This window comes from Telmatherina bonti, assembly GCF_933228915.1.
Source record: "Telmatherina bonti genome assembly, chromosome: 7".
Lineage (NCBI taxonomy): Eukaryota > Metazoa > Chordata > Actinopteri > Atheriniformes > Telmatherinidae > Telmatherina > Telmatherina bonti.
The window spans coordinates 24,359,060-24,374,502 of NC_136625.1; the positions used below are offsets into that span (position 1 = coordinate 24,359,060).

The 15,443-nt window shown below is 38.2% G+C and overlaps 2 protein-coding genes across 2 annotated transcripts; both read left to right on the plus strand.

The window, feature by feature from the left end:
• Positions 1–1,510: 1,510 nt before the first annotated feature.
• Positions 1,511–11,509, plus strand: pask (PAS domain containing serine/threonine kinase; the record flags this gene model as incomplete). The annotated part of the gene is made up of 20 exons (XM_079243816.1): positions 1,511–1,706; positions 2,288–2,475; positions 2,599–2,769; positions 2,883–3,017; positions 3,112–3,243; positions 3,373–3,619; positions 5,066–5,247; positions 5,333–5,462; positions 5,703–5,874; positions 6,762–6,994; positions 7,138–7,261; positions 7,496–8,082; positions 8,186–8,328; positions 8,428–8,595; positions 8,743–8,868; positions 9,028–9,162; positions 9,343–9,542; positions 10,884–11,017; positions 11,113–11,262; positions 11,346–11,509. The coding sequence occupies 20 exons, from the start codon at positions 1,511–1,513 to the stop codon at positions 11,507–11,509; spliced, it is 3,717 nt and encodes a 1,238-aa protein (XP_079099942.1).
• Positions 11,510–12,679: 1,170 nt separating this feature from the next.
• On the plus strand, positions 12,680–15,403 carry mterf4 (mitochondrial transcription termination factor 4). Its single transcript, XM_079244085.1, has 4 exons — positions 12,680–12,712; positions 12,949–13,381; positions 13,502–13,686; positions 14,948–15,403. Exons 1-4 carry the CDS (start codon positions 12,689–12,691, stop codon positions 15,350–15,352), a joined length of 1,047 nt encoding a protein of 348 aa, XP_079100211.1. The 5' UTR covers positions 12,680–12,688; the 3' UTR covers positions 15,353–15,403.
• The last annotated feature ends 40 nt before the right edge of the window (positions 15,404–15,443 follow it).

Below are 15,443 nucleotides of genomic sequence, written 5' to 3' on the forward strand. Positions count from 1 at the left end.
AATGCTGTTCACAATTTTTTGCTAATATATATATATATATATATATATATATATATATATATATATATATATATATATATATATATATATATATATATATATATATATACATAATATAAAATGCCTCTCTTTGGCATTTATTTGAAAAAGCAGCTATGTCGCAGTAAGATTTCTGTCTACTCATGTTGTGTCTATTGTTTTCTTTTTCACTTATGCAAAAGCACTGTATTTTCCTGCTGTGCCCTTCAAGTCATTTTAGTTTGTACTTTGCCAGACCTTTTGTCAGTAGAGATACAATATGGTTCATTTCATTTCAGTCTGTGTTGTCGGTATACAGCATTTGTCTCATTGAAGTTGGTATGATGATCATCCTTTGTGGAGCTTGTGAAGAACAAACAAAGTCATGTGGTTAATGAAGAGACTCAGAAAAAGAGAACACCATATGGATGCCTGCAGTAGTTGCACCTGGAATGTGCAAAATATTCACCCAACTTCTCCCAGATGGCAGTTTTATGTAATTGCATTAATTTTGTAATGTTCTGTTTGTTCAGACATGTATAATGTTGTTCATCCAATTTGTACATCAAAATAAAAAGCTTATAGTTCTAATGTGACATGTTTTATACAGAATTATTTTCTGTAAATAAGTAAGATTTTGTCTTTTATCTTCTTTAGGATATATATATATATATATATATATATATATATATATATATATATATATATATATATATATATATATATATGTGTGTGTGTGTGTGTGTGTGTGTGTGTGTGTGTGTGTGTGTGTGTGTGTATACACACACGCTTGATTTACAATTATGATCTCCTTAAATACAAGAGATACAATGTTTCCATGGAAACAAAAAAACGAATGTTTCCGGTTAATTATCCAATGAGCTGCTCTGTTCCTGAACGTAAAATGTCATTGGTTGAAAAAAATCCTCACCAAACGTCTGCTTGGTTGGCCCGTGAAGCCCGCGGTTTACGAAATGTCAATGCTGGATTAAAATAAGTTATAATATAATAAAGTTTCCTTCAGAGACTGATGCAAAACTAACTAGTTCAGATTGTGAGGATGCGTTAACGTCACAGTAACCTGGTCTGTATAAGGTCACTGCAGCTTTATCGATTAAACTTTGTCATTTTAGTTCCAAAACGAACGGGGTAGTAGCATTAGCTAGTTAGCATGTTGTAAGCTATTCAGACAGGGGAGGTAGCGTCACTTTGTTACCTTGTCAACTATCGTCAACTGAGACTGCCCTACCTTTCTTCCTGTTGTCTGAATCTGTCCTATCGTTTAAGAAATAAGGATTACTAGAAGTTTGAGGTGAGTGTTTCTTTAACTAAGCGCAACTAATTGAGCTACTCGAATGTAATCAATAAAACATTTTCTGTTTGTAGACATTTCTCATTTGTCCCGTCATATTTAAGCATTTCTTTCTAAGTCCTTGCATTTTTTCGTCTATGTTTAGCTCAGTGAAGCATCAGTGCCAGGTGGTAAAGCACAATGTCACTATCGACCGAGGCTCGAATTTCTGCAAACCAAAGCCTCAGAGACAAAGGACGGACTTTTTGTATTTTGCCAGACCTCTCCTCCGATTCCTTGGAAGATGACTTTGACCTTAATAAATCATATCCATGCAGCCAGAGGCCGACATACAAGAAAAGCCTGTTACCTTGTAATTGTCCTGGTTTCTTTACAGGTAAGCGTAAAATTATAAATATTCTTGTTTTAATTTTGTTTAACTGTATGTACAAAATCCAAAGACATGCATGTTAGGTTAATTGGTTACTCTAAATTGCCCATAGGAGTGAGTGTGAGTGGTTGTTTGTCTCTGTGTGGCCCTGCGATAGACTGGCGAGCTGTCCAGGGTGTACCCTGCCTGTCGCCCAAAGCCAGCTGGGATAAGCTCCAGCTTCCCCGCGACCCTGAATTGGATTAATCGGTTCAGAAAAATGAATGAATGAATGAATGAATGAGTATGTATAAAATAAAATAAACCAGTTAAAGACTACTCCAGATCATTAATAATAATTTTTTTTTTTTTTTTAAATGTCCTTAACAACACTAGTGCCTATGTCCTTAATATGTCTTATCTAAAATAGATAAATAAGTTTGGACATGCTTATTTGCCAGAACTGGTTATGTGAAGAAATATCCTTGCATTAGATAAGTTCAATGTTGTGTAATTGTTGCTGTGCTACTTATAAGAGTGGGAGAATTCACTTTTATAAATCTCCCATTTATGCTTAAATGACTCAGATGTTTGCATCTCCATTGCAGCCCGAAACTTCAGTTTACTACCCGGCTCTCAAGTTTCTGCTGACTCCCTGCCACTCCCATCAACCCAGTCAGAAACGGAGGAGAGTCTTTTCGGTGTCCTTATCTCTGAAGATTTTGCTGTGTCAGGATATCCATCTGCCCTCAGCCCAAACAAAGTCATTCTTACTGTCTCCCATAAAACCAGAGAGGTACTGTCTGTGCTTTTGTTGTGTCCATTTGCAGTGAGCAGTGATTGTTTAAAAGTGCTGGTTGAACTGTACTGTTGTCAGCTGTAAACTGGTTTTGTCTTGGGTTTTTTTTTGTTTTGTCAGATTTTGTCAGCAAATGAGCAGGCAAGCAAACTCTTTGAGTGCTCCACTAAGGAACTGATTGGAAAGAAGCTGTCTTCTGTATTAAAGAAAACCAGTCAGGTCCTTGAACAGGCAATGGAAGAAGATTTTCTTGTTGGAGATGGATCTGTTGCTGCTGTGTCTGGAAAAGTGGTATGAAATACCCTATACATGGAATTTGTTATTCTGTTTTTACCTTTACTTTAACTTTTGCTGCAAGGATTTGTTTTTGTAGGGTTGTGTATTTATAGGTTCTTCTTATGTAGGTGGATGCTGTGACATTATCAGGAGAGGTTCCAGTATCAGTGTGTACCCACAGACAGTCACCAAATGAAGACCTGTGGCTTATTTTGTTGGAATGTGTAGAGAGGGTATCAGCTTTTTTGTCCTTTTCACTAGATGTAAGTACATAAAGATTTAGCAGTGTGATCCTCGTGTGCTTGATCTTTTTTTCGAGTTAATATTGCATATTTAATATTTTTATTTAATTTCTAGGGGCAAATACTAACCTGTGACCAGGCATTTGCTCATCTTCATGGGTACCACCATCATGAGGATTTAAAAGGAGTTTCTGTTAAGAAGTTAATCCCTTCCTTACAAATCCCTTTCAGTCATGCGGTGCCCAAAGTAAGTGCACTTTGCAGCTGGAACTTTTCTGCACAGCTAAGGACAAGCCCTGTTCTTTACCTTGACTGTTAGCACATATTCAATATTTTAAGGTCTGTCATCTCTGACTTTTTTTCTTCCAAATTTCAGATGCTGAAGATTCAGAGAGTATGTGGGAAGAGCAAAGGGGGTGCATCAGTCCCACTCTGTATGAAACTTCAGGGTGCAGCACTTTGTGGAAAAACCCAACACCACCACAATAACTGTGGTGACACCATAATGGATGGTCTTGATATTTGTAATAGAGAGCACAAGCAGCCAACACTTTCTGTGATGTCGTCTTTCAGCAAGACAGGGGTTTCACTACGTGATCACTTTGATCGACCTCAATCATCAGGTGGGTTATATATATATATATATATATATATATATATATATATATATATATATATATATATACACACATACACAATATTATTTAGACATAGCTGGTACATGTTTCTCTTTGCGGCGCTGTAAAACTCACTAAACAACTTGATATTGAGCATGTTCACAGGCTAAAACTCAAAAAATACAATTAAAATCAGTGAAATTAATAGAATTGTTTAAAAAGTGATGCGTATGCTTACTCATAAATTTTAGAGATTTATGGTATCCTCAGTTCAGAGAATGGGGTTGAAAAATTGAAGGTTTGCCTGCTATGCGCCACACTTCCTGGCCAATAGAAGTGTTTTTGCCAAAAAAGGTGCACACTAATATTTTCTTGGACCACCTTCAGCTTTGGTTACAGCGTACATTCCCTGTGGTATTGTTTTGATAAACTTGTGCAATGTCAGAAGATTCTCCTTTCCACCTTCTCCAGCACACCCCAAAGATTCTCAATCGGGGCTTTGTCTGAACTCTATGGTGGCCAGTGCATGTGTAAAAATTAGGTTTCATGCTCTATGAGCCATAAGGGAAGAAAACATTTAGTTAATTTGATAATTTCATTATTTCATTATTACTTTGTTATTTTGTATATTCAGGTAGTCACCTGACCTTATTCTTTGGGACATAATGTTGCTGAACCTAGACCTGATGAACTTCAGCAACCCCTGATCATAAACTTCCTCTATTGAGTTTTATAGGAGGCACCAGGGATGATGGCTGCATTACTTTATCTGCCTCTTTTCTACTCTGATTCACCCGTCACTCTGAAACAGGGTAAATCTGGACTGATCAAGCCACACAATCCTCTTCCATTGACCCAGAGTCCAGTCTTTATGCTTTCTGCCAAATTGAAGCCTTTTCCCCCAGTTAGCCTTACTGATTTGTGGTCTTCTTTTCTTTGCACAGCTGTTCATTTCCACTCCCTTGAGTTCCAGCTTTAATGATAATGGACAGTTCTTAACCCAATTTTAGCTGTTTTTACCATCTCCTTAGATGTCTTCTCTGGTTGATGCATGTCAATGATTTGACTCTTCTTAAACCAAATAATTTAATTTCCACATCCATGGGATGTGTCTTTCTACATGGTTGTTTTAAGAAATGAGAAGCTATTCATTGCATCAGTTGGAAAGTCAATTGCCCGTGCAGCCATTATCCAATAGGAGGTTCATACCTAATTCCTCAGTTGAATCCATTTTTTTTTTTTTTTTTTTTTTTGGTGGGGGGTGGGCAGTGTAGATTGACTGTGATTATTTGTAGTACAACCATGACATTTTTTTGCACATAGAAATTCAATATTTGATCAGATTTTGAAGCAGGCCTTTGGGACAGCTACACTTATTTGAAAGCAGAGACCCTTGAAAACACTACATAACATTATAATCCCCATGTTGAATTTCTCTTCTGGTTTTCACAGAAATCAAAATGGATAGCATCAATGTCTCCCCCAGCCCCTCTCTGGAATACTCTGGAACAGTCTGGGTTTTTGCTCCTATGAGCAGCCTTCTCCTCCTACGTCCCGATGGTTCAATATTCAGCATTCATAACCATCTGGCTCTCAGTCTGTTTGGTTACACCAAGGATGAGCTGTTGGGACAGGTTTGCCAGCACAATCAGCTGAACAAGGCTGCTTAGAGTGAGGACCATGTCGTATCTAAATTCTATAACTGCTTTTTTGTCACAGAGTGTCACTTTCCTGATGCCTGGTTTCTATGAATGGATGTCTGACTCGGACAGAAGGGTCAGCCCCCTCCTGGATTCTCATGCACGAACTGGTAGTAGTCCAGTCTCATGCAAAATATCAGGGAAATCTGGTGAGTATTTCAATCTGTATGTAAACAATTGAATCAATATCACTAATATAGAAAAGTATGATTCATCATATATGTCCGGGGATTTTTGGATTTCTGATTTTAAAATGACTTCCTGTTGTGGCACTGCTGCGACTTTGTCCCATCTTTCTCCACATGTATGTTTGTGTTTTATCATATTATACAGGATTATTGAGTTGAATGTGTATTGTTAAATTATTTTTCTTGTCCTCTTAATTTCAGACCCTTCTTCTTTGCTGGCTGGAGACATGGCGATGGTACAACAGGCTGTCCTGGGAAAGACCTCAGTAGCAAGAGGAAAAATCTTCACTGGAACTGGCACTAGGCTGGAGAAGCAGGGCAGTGCTCCGTCTACCCTCTCGCCTCCTGCAGTTACCTCAACACGTGTACTTATGTAAGTTAGCAGGTACTATGTGCTTGTTGGAAAATGTGAGCTTATTGTTAATTATGTATAAAATAAAATAGATTATTGTTATTGTACATAGCACAGCCAAATGGAAAGCCAAACCTTTCAGTGCAGGATAACACATTTATAAAAAAAAAAAAGCTCAAACTTTGCAAAAAAAAAAAAAAAAACACAACATACTGCATATAAACTGTAAGCGTGAAACCAGCAGTTCTAACAAAGTGCCCATTATAAGCTACATCTTTATGTATTTTATGGGCTCTTTTAAGGTGGTGGGACTTGTGCATATCTTCTAGAGATAAAGATGGAAGCTGATGATCTTCTTGGTTGTGTTGATGTTCCTCTGAATCACCTCCCTTTCAGCAGATGGCAAACCATCCAGCTGAAGTCTCTATGCTATGAGTTTGCTGTTCCTTGGTAATATAAGCTACTCTTTGCTTATGTTCCCAGAGTGAAACAAACTCACAATATCTCACCATAGTCAAATCCTACATCTGTATGCTAAAAAATTGTGTAGATAAATTATAGGTACTCAACAAAATCTGTTTACTCTAAAATACTCAAACTTATTTAGCCGCATAAAGACAACTAATAGGATTAGACTGCATGCAAGTGCTTTGCTGTACATCTGAACACAAAGTGGCTCCATTGTCAAACTTAATATTCACTATGCCAACTTACAATTACACACGCGACACATTTTTGCCCCTGACTACTCACCTTATCAGCTTAGAGGTGTATCAGCTGAAGCACACTCAGTGAAAACTGTAAATTCACCTAAAGTGATCACAAAGAGATGAATAAAAAGTAATGTCTTACTCAGTGTTTCATCCTGTAAAAGAAATCTTTTATAAAACATCCTCTCTTTTAATCAGGGCCAATGATACTACAGAGCTGATGGAGGAAGCAGCCCAAGTAGCCCCCTGCAGTAGCCAGCTGGATAGCGCAGATACTACCGAGGCCCTCCTCAAAACATTTGCCTGGGTGGAACCTCTAGATGAAGGTGCATGTTGTTTGGTTCCAGCTGGATCGTCACTTCATAACAGAGAAGAGCAGCTGAACGACGGGGTTCAGAAAAATAACCTACCTGCAATCAACATCATTCCTGGTATGTTAGAATTATTTTTCTTTACAGAAGTTTAAAATTTCTCAACACAAAGAATAGAATTTTGTTAAAGTTTAAAATGAATGTCTAAATATTTAGTGGTAATCTAAATATTTCAACTTTGCATTTTTTTTCCCACTATTTAGATACTCCTGCTGGACATACTGGTGCCACAGGAGGTAGCGTCTGTCCTGATGAACACAAAACCCATCACACATGTGCCTTTGTCCACCAAAACTCAAGTTTTGAAGTTATTTCAGTGGAGAGCAGGTAAGGGGAGATGGTTTGTATGTTAAGTAGTTACACTGCAGCACAAAAAAGCCACTAAAAAGCAAGATAAAATAACCTAATCCTTGATGAAATCTCTGTCACTGGCTGCTCATGCACACCATAAAAATGTTCCCTCTCTAAATAAATAAAAGGGCTTTTTTTGGCAATAGTGTATCACCTGGATGTGTTATTCTAAACAGATTTGTTACTTGTTCATTTAACCCTAACTTCTAGGTCTTCCTCTGGCTTCTGTGAGAGGTTTGCTGGCCATGGTGGTCCTGATCCTGCTCAAATGGAGGGTTCTCCTTCAGCACACATCGTGGACTCACCCAGCGACTTCCTGGACATTGATAGCAATGGAGATATCGTTACTCGTGCCTTAGCTGATCTCAATCTGAGTGGTAGTATGGAGATGCTCAGCATTAGAGGGCTCAATGATGAGAACCAGTCCTCCCAGTTATCCTGCGATACAGCTGAGCTCCTGCGAACTCCTTCGCCATGTGTGGTGACATCAGACCAGGAAGCAAAGTCTGCTGAAACTGCCTACACTGCCGTGAAGACCAAGAACAACTCCACTGAAGAGGTAGAAAAGGACCACCGTGAGCAAGATCAGTGGGCAGCTCTCTCTACAATTCATAAGGAAAAGAGCCAAGAGTGCTGCCACCAAATCAACACTGGGGTTCAGTCACTGACAGACGCACCAGCTACATCAACACCTAAGAAGCAGAAGATGAATGGACACATCCTGTCCTCATCCACTCCACTGATTCTGGAAGGACAATTTGACGGAAGTGGATACCACAGAGATGGCACAAGAGTAGGTTGGTATTGGACTTAACTACTGGTCTCATTTTTAGAATAAAAATCATAAACATGACATCAAGAATCAAATGTGGCATTTTGTTTTGTCTTTTCTATCTGTAGATGTCCAGTGTGATGTCTGCAGGACTAAACTCCCCGATGGAAGCTTCATGTTCTGTGTGTGGATGAGTCGGTCTGGCAAACATGGGACGTTGTTGCAAACAGATCAGTCACTAAATAACCAATCAGGAGTCAGTCTCGGGGAGGTCAGTTAAGATCTCCAAGTCAATACGGTGCAATTATAATTTTTTATTTGAACATTAAAGTGGCTGTCTTGATTTCATCAGATTTTTTTTTTTATTCAGAAAATTGGTGAGGCCAGCCAAGGGGAAGTATTGCACTCCACCGTGGACCTTGATCAGTCTCGAGCATGCGACGGTCAGTTTAGAGAAGAGTACCAGCCATTGAAAGCTGTGGGAAAAGGAGCTTTTGGTTTTGTCTGGAAGGCAATAAGACGCTGTGATGGACAAGAAGTAAGAAAAATTATACATGCTGAAGTATGCTTTATAGGTGTAGTTTCTTATTAAACCTTAAAAAAAATAAATAAATAAAAAGAGATTTTTTTTAAAAGGGGCAAGATTATTGTAACATGGCTCATTCTCCAAACTGAAAATTTGCAGGTGATTGTGAAGTTCATCAGCAAGGCCAGGATAGCAAGAGAATGCTGGATAGATGACCCCATGTTAGGAAGAGTGAGCCAGGAGATTGCTATATTGACACGAGTGCATCACCATAACATTGTCAAGGTAATTAAATTATTGCTTCACAACATTTAGGTCGAGTTTCAGAGTCATTTTTTGATAATGCCCTTCAGCATGTATATTTGTGTGTGTGTCTGTGTGTGTGTGTGTGTGTGTGTGTGTGTGTGTGTGTGTGTGTGTGTGTGTGTGTGTGTGTACCACTAGGTGTTGGAGGTGTTTGAGAATGGAAGTTTTTTCCAGATGGTGATGGAGAAACATGGAGATGGGCTGGACCTTTTTGAATTCATAGACATGCAGCCACGCCTGGATGAACCCCTGGCCAGTTACATCTTTAGGCAGGTATGCGTATGGCCTTATAACATACAGATGACCACAGAATGGGTTCTGTAAGACACTACCAATCAAAAGTTTGGACACACTTTCTCATTGGTTTTAATGGGAAAGTGTGTCCAAACTTTTGACTGGGAGTATATGAGCGCGGTATTCTTTTTCCTTGTTCAACTTGATGTGTTTTTGTAGATTGTGGCAGCTGTATTTTATCTGAGGACCAAGAACATCATTCACAGGGACATAAAAGATGAGAACATCATCATTGACAAGTGTTTTCACATTCGACTGATTGATTTTGGTTCGGCTGCGATATTGGCTCCCGGGAAACTCTTCTACAATTTCTGTGGCACGCTGGAGTACTGCTCCCCAGAGGTGCTTCAGGGAAATCCGTGAGTATTTAATAGCGGTGAATAAGAAGATGATTCTTCTTTATAATTTTATGGGCATTTTAGGTTAAAACTGAGCTATCTTAACCTCATTGTCAAAATAATTTTGATAAAAGAAAAAAAGTTATTTATGCAAATGTTTTGTCCTTGTTAATTCAGAAATGTCCACTTAGTGTGATATATCATTTTGTCAGGGTTTTCTTGTTAAAACATTGGTAAAACAAAAAATGTTTTACCTGTGTAGCTCTGAGTGTATTTTAAAGATATTTAAAACAATTTGATTAGTTGGTCAAGTACTTTGTTTGAATCATTCATGCCCTCAGATGGTCTATAAAGAATGTGCACACAGAGCTGTCCGACTGTTGACAGTGTGAAAAGTCCTCATTAGTTTTGATGAAATATTGGCAAAGATACTGAATAGATTGTCTTCATCTGGGTTTCTTGCTAAATTCTATCTGCTTTCTCTGAGTGCTTTCTAGTTTGAGCTCAAACACACTAGAGGGCTTAATAACAGTCATTTATCAAATTTTGGTAGTACGACTCATTGAAATGTGTCTTCACTATGTAAATGCCTAAAATGGAATAGTTGTACCGAAATATACTAAACGCCAACAAACTTAAACTTCTTTTATAATCTTTTTCCTCATTGACTGTCTACCCCTTTATCCTTCTTAAAGCCAGAAGTTATTCTTAAAACGGATGCTAATTCAATTCCATTCATCTTTATTTGTATAGGGCCACTTCACAACAATATCATCTCAGTGCACTTTACAGACACCTCAATTTGAGCCAATTCATAAAAATAGCCTAGTTACACAAAACCAACAGATTGCATCGAATATTGAGTTTGAATCAGGCCCCCAACGTGAGCATGCAGTAGGTGGCAGTAGAGAGGGGGAAAAAAAACTTTAACAGGAAGAAGAAAAAAATCCTCCAACAGAGCCCAGCTCATGGAGGGCAGGCATCCGAAAGAGGAGAAATACATTAATAATGCCAAATACTGTCTTATGTATATACATGAGACATAAGGAGCAGAGAGATGAAAAGAAAGTGCCCAGTGTGTCACGGTGACGTCCCTCAGCAGTCTAAGCTTGTAGCTGCATAACTAAGGGATGGCTAGACCCCCAAAAAATGGAAATATGCAAGCTCAATTACAAGAGTATCTTTATAAGCTGTTATAACCCAGTAAATTTGACAACAGTCCCTGATAACAGTAAACAATTGTCTACAGAAGCAGTATGACATTTAAGAATATAGTAACTGTAACCTTAGAAAGGCTACATAAAGACATTGTTTTGACTTTTTTTCTGGGACTTATTTTGATGGTTTTGGCTTTCTCCCTAGCTATGAGGGTCCAGAGCTGGAGATGTGGTCTCTGGGGGTTTTGCTCTACACACTGCTGTTCAGTGAGAATCCCTTCTGTGATGTGAGTGAGATCCTGGAAGCAAAACTAAAGCCCCCCTTCCCTTTGTCTGCAGGTATACTTTTCCTCACCAGAATTTTGAGACTTTGACTGTAGTATACAGCGTTTTCTTGGCATTCTACTTAAGAAAATTTTCTGTTGCACTCTTAGAGCTGCATGCTGTGTTGCGCGGGCTTCTTCACCCTGATCCCAAGAGAAGGATGACTTTAGATCACCTGCTGTTGCAGTCCTGGATTAGCCAGTCCATTTCTCTTGTAGATTACAGCTGGGCTGAGGTGGTCCCTGCATCAGAGAGCTTATGTGAGTACTCCCAAGCACCAAAGTTAGACTGACAAAGTTGGCTATTCTTTACATGTATTTTGGACCCTTTCATTGTCCAATAGGCTTGCCACGACATCAGCAACCAAGTCCTGAGGCATACATCAGACCAAGCTTGTTCCCAAATGATGGAGATGAGACTCTATCTGAGGAGGGGGATGAAGAGGAGGAGAGGTTGTCAATGGTGGCCTTGGAAAATGAACTTCAGAAGTACCTTTGTGAAGATTAGACACTAAATTTGCACAGTTTAATAGGAATCCCAACTGTCCACACTGCCGTTTGTCTTCAGCCTTGTAATGATAATAAATAGCAGACTAGTGAAAGGGAAGCTTTTTTTAGTCAGTACAATAGAAATCTGATGCCTAAATAACATCTCTGTAAGACAACATGACAGTGTGCCTCCTGACAGATTTCTGAGAAATGTAATGTCAACAAATGAGACTTTTTTTTTTTTTTTTTTTTGCAATTTGATTTGTCATTTATTGCTTTTTATTTATTCTTTGAAAACTTAACTGACCAAAGTTTTTAAGTTGAAGGGCCTCTTTTTAAGAACCTTTTTGTTCTTAATTTTAATCTTGAAAATATTTTTAGATTTTTATTCAGTTTAGTGTAAGTATATTTACAATATTTTATATATATAAATTTATTTTTATATACTAATAAATATCCTACCAAAACACGTTCCCCTTGGGTTGACTGTGAAAATGTATTTTGAATAAGGCTACACAGTGCTTTTGCTTCTTATTAAAAAAAACATTCTTAGTGTAGTTCTACTTGTATTTCTCGCCAGAAAACCTTGATTCCAGTGTGTTTACTGGCTTCAAATGAAATGTTTTTTCTGACCAAGTTAGTAAATATAACAGTTGATTTGTCTATTTGACAACTGCAGATATTCAAAATTGTTCTTGCATACAAAAAGCTAACCATTGGGAAAGAGTTACGTCAACAAGTACAGACCAGTGTGTGATTAAAAACATTTTGTTTTAATTACTGTGAATAAACGATTGGAACTGTTGACTAAACTGTGTGGTGCTTTTTCTTATCTGATTATAACTACTGAAGTTGGTCTGACCAAGTGAGTTTTGTTTAGGGGGGTCTTGAATTGTGGATTGTTTTGCTTGTTAATTTTATTCAAAATGAGAGGTCAAGGCGCTTAACAATTGTCTGTGTTTTCATAAGTTGCACAAATAAACACAATTTTATGTGAAAACCATTTTAATATTGCTCATTTATATAAGTTAAGGAAAAGGAATAAAGTTGGGGGTTTTTTTAAAAAAAACCATGAATGTATAATATTTGCTTAAAAAGCCTACAATGCAAAACAAGAGTGGCGTCTATCTCGTGCAAAAGACACCGGAACCTTCGGACGATTTTGTTGTAGACGGAACATAATTGGAAACGGACAAGCATGGGTACCCCTGCTATGTATCAGGTAAATTATTCTAAACATTTAACAGTTTTAAAAATTTCAGTGTTGCAACAGCAGGCCGCTTGATTTAAATAAAAAATGTAAGAGGTATAAAATGCCATCTAGCTTCCCAGACCTTTAATCAGCCCCTGTGTCTGCTAACTGAAGCTAATCATAGCCATATGAAGATCATTCACATTACATCTGTTTAATTTAGAGAAAACTACAGTCATGTGTGAAAGGATAACTTCTTTCCACAGATTTTCCGGTGGACTGTGAGAAAAGCATCGTCCTCTTCAGTATTCAGCGCTCTCCAGCTTAGGAGACTCCTCCAGCCGTCTCTTTGCGTCGATTGCAGACTTTATTATTCTTCCATCGACCAGGTGACATCGCAGCACAGCTCTGAACTTGCACCTCTTTCCAAGCAACCGGTCAGCGAGTTATCTCTGCTCTCTTTGATTGATATGGGATTTACAGATTCCCAGGCAGACCAAATCATTGAAACAGCGTCCCGGGTCAGACAGGGAAGCGCTGCCAAACAGACCTTGTCAACTCTCACAGTTCTGTTCGTTTTGGGGCTCAGTCCCTCCAGTGTGTTGAAAATGCTGGATAAATGTCCAGAACTTTATAGTGTTGCAGAAAGGCAGCTTCAGCAGCGCATAAGCAACCTGCGGAAGCTAGGTTTAGTAGAAGGTGAGTTTATTACATAAATGAAGAACTGTGTTTAAGATTTGACAAAAAAAAAAAAAAAAAAAAAAGACATTGTATGGAGCAAATTTATGAAACATGGTTTCTCCCTTATGTCATTCTTAGGCAGCCTTCAGAGGATGGTGGTCCATTACCCAAAGATTCTGACTGTACCTGTGAAGTCTATAAAAAATGTAGTGTTGTTCCTGAGAGAGAAGTGCCTGTTTACTGTCCAGCAGGTCACACACATCCTCAGAGATTGTCCAGCTGTAGTACTGGAGGACCTGGGCCAGCTGGAGTACAAGTTTCAGGTCAGGAACCAAGTTTTATGGACATTCAGAATAATTACCCACTCAGCAATGAACATCAAGGCAACATTGTGTTAATGTTATACATCCAGATTATTGTATATATCTGCACCATGGTTTTAGACATATTTTAGAAATGCATTCAAAATATTCAAACAAAAAAATAATGCAAGCACTTCACATTTCCTTCTTTTTGTTATGTAATAGTTGAATACATGTATAGATAATGTTGAGGTTGTGATATTAAAATAACTTCATATTTCCAACTATTAAAAAAGGTTAAATGCAGTAATAAGGCCAAACTAAACATAGAAAAGCAATTAAATTACTAAAATATTGATCAAAACATCTTATTCCTCAGTGTATGATTGCTAGCGTCAATGACATACTGTATAAAGTTCACTCATTATTTAAATTTGCCATTTATGTGCATAAAATGTGTGTGTGTGTGTGTGTGTGCGCGCGTGTATGTGAGTTGGTTAGCAGTTCCCATGGTAGTGTTGTTTACATGGAATATAGATTGAGATTTATTGAGTTCCTCAAAACATAATGGCCATTGATGCAGCAGTTGTCAAGCTGTGTTCCATTTATGTAGCCATAAATGTCTCCATTGTGCACTGCGTTGTGTATCAGTAGTGTTCATACACACTTCACTTCAAAAAATTGAATATTTCCTTTGTTTTGAGCTGCTTTTTTTGTAACCACATAACTTCCATAAATTGACTAGAAATGTGTATTTTATCAGGGTTAAAATACGCAGGGCTAGTACTCCCTCTGGTGGTGGCATTTCCAGTGAATGAATTTTTGTTAATGCTCAGCATTATGTGTCACTTGCAGTCTCTAATTCAAAATTGGTTCTTATCAAGTTTTATACAGCTTTCAGTCTGTAAACAGATTACATTGCTACTGATAATCTATAGCCAATATAAACTTTGCGCAGAAAGTAAGGGAATTTGTGTTCTGTTTTTGATTATTTCTTTGCTTTTATAGTACCAGTTGTTGTTCAACACTGGAATGAAATGCCTCATTAGTTGCCTTAACAAAAAGGATCCTGCTTCTGTGGAATGAGCAGCGTAGCTAGTCATGCATTCCAATTAGTATTTCTGTGCTTTTTGTGCTACGTTTCCTGGTGCATTGATGTCAGAAGAACAACTATTATTATGAACATTTCTTGTAAGGTTATATATTTCTGTATTTGTTCCTCCTGGCTTTTTTTCCCCCCATCTTTTTATTTGTAACAGTTAATTTCCTCATCTGTCCACAGTACGTCTACTTCCGAATGGGTGTCAAACAGACAGAGATGGTGAAGAGCAGGTTGTTCCGTTTTACTCTTGATGAGGTACGCTGTCGGCACAGTTTTCTGGAGCGGCGGGGTCTGTATCAAACCCCAGACAAGAAAGGACAGACAACCATCGTCAACCCCAAACTGGACAGCATCCTTAACGTGGAGCGGGACACTTTCATCACACATGTTGCCCAGGCATCAACAGAGGAGTATGATGTGTTTGAGAGACTCCTGACAAGAGAGTGTAGGGAGGAGGAGTTGCACCATGGTAGAATTGAAGCTGATAGTAATGATAATGATAACAGTGAAGCTGATGAGGAGGAGGAAGAAAAAGAGACTGGAGGAAAAAGTGGATATAGGAAGAAGAAAAAGAAGAAATTGTAAACTACTAAAACAGAAAGACATGGAGGCATCAAGTAAAAGATATTTGATAGGGTCAGCAAAATGCTTTGTGTGGTTGTTGCAGTTTATCAGT

Bases quoted from the DNA above. Each gene is read 5' to 3' on its own strand.
- mterf4 (XM_079244085.1), top strand. From the start codon at position 12,689: ATGGGTACCCCTGCTATGTATCAG. The intron at 12,713-12,948 runs GTAAATTATTCT...TTCTTTCCACAG, and splicing joins GTACCCCTGCTATGTATCAG to ATTTTCCGGTGGACTGTGAG. The intron at 13,687-14,947 runs GTCAGGAACCAA...ATCTGTCCACAG, and splicing joins AGCTGGAGTACAAGTTTCAG to TACGTCTACTTCCGAATGGG.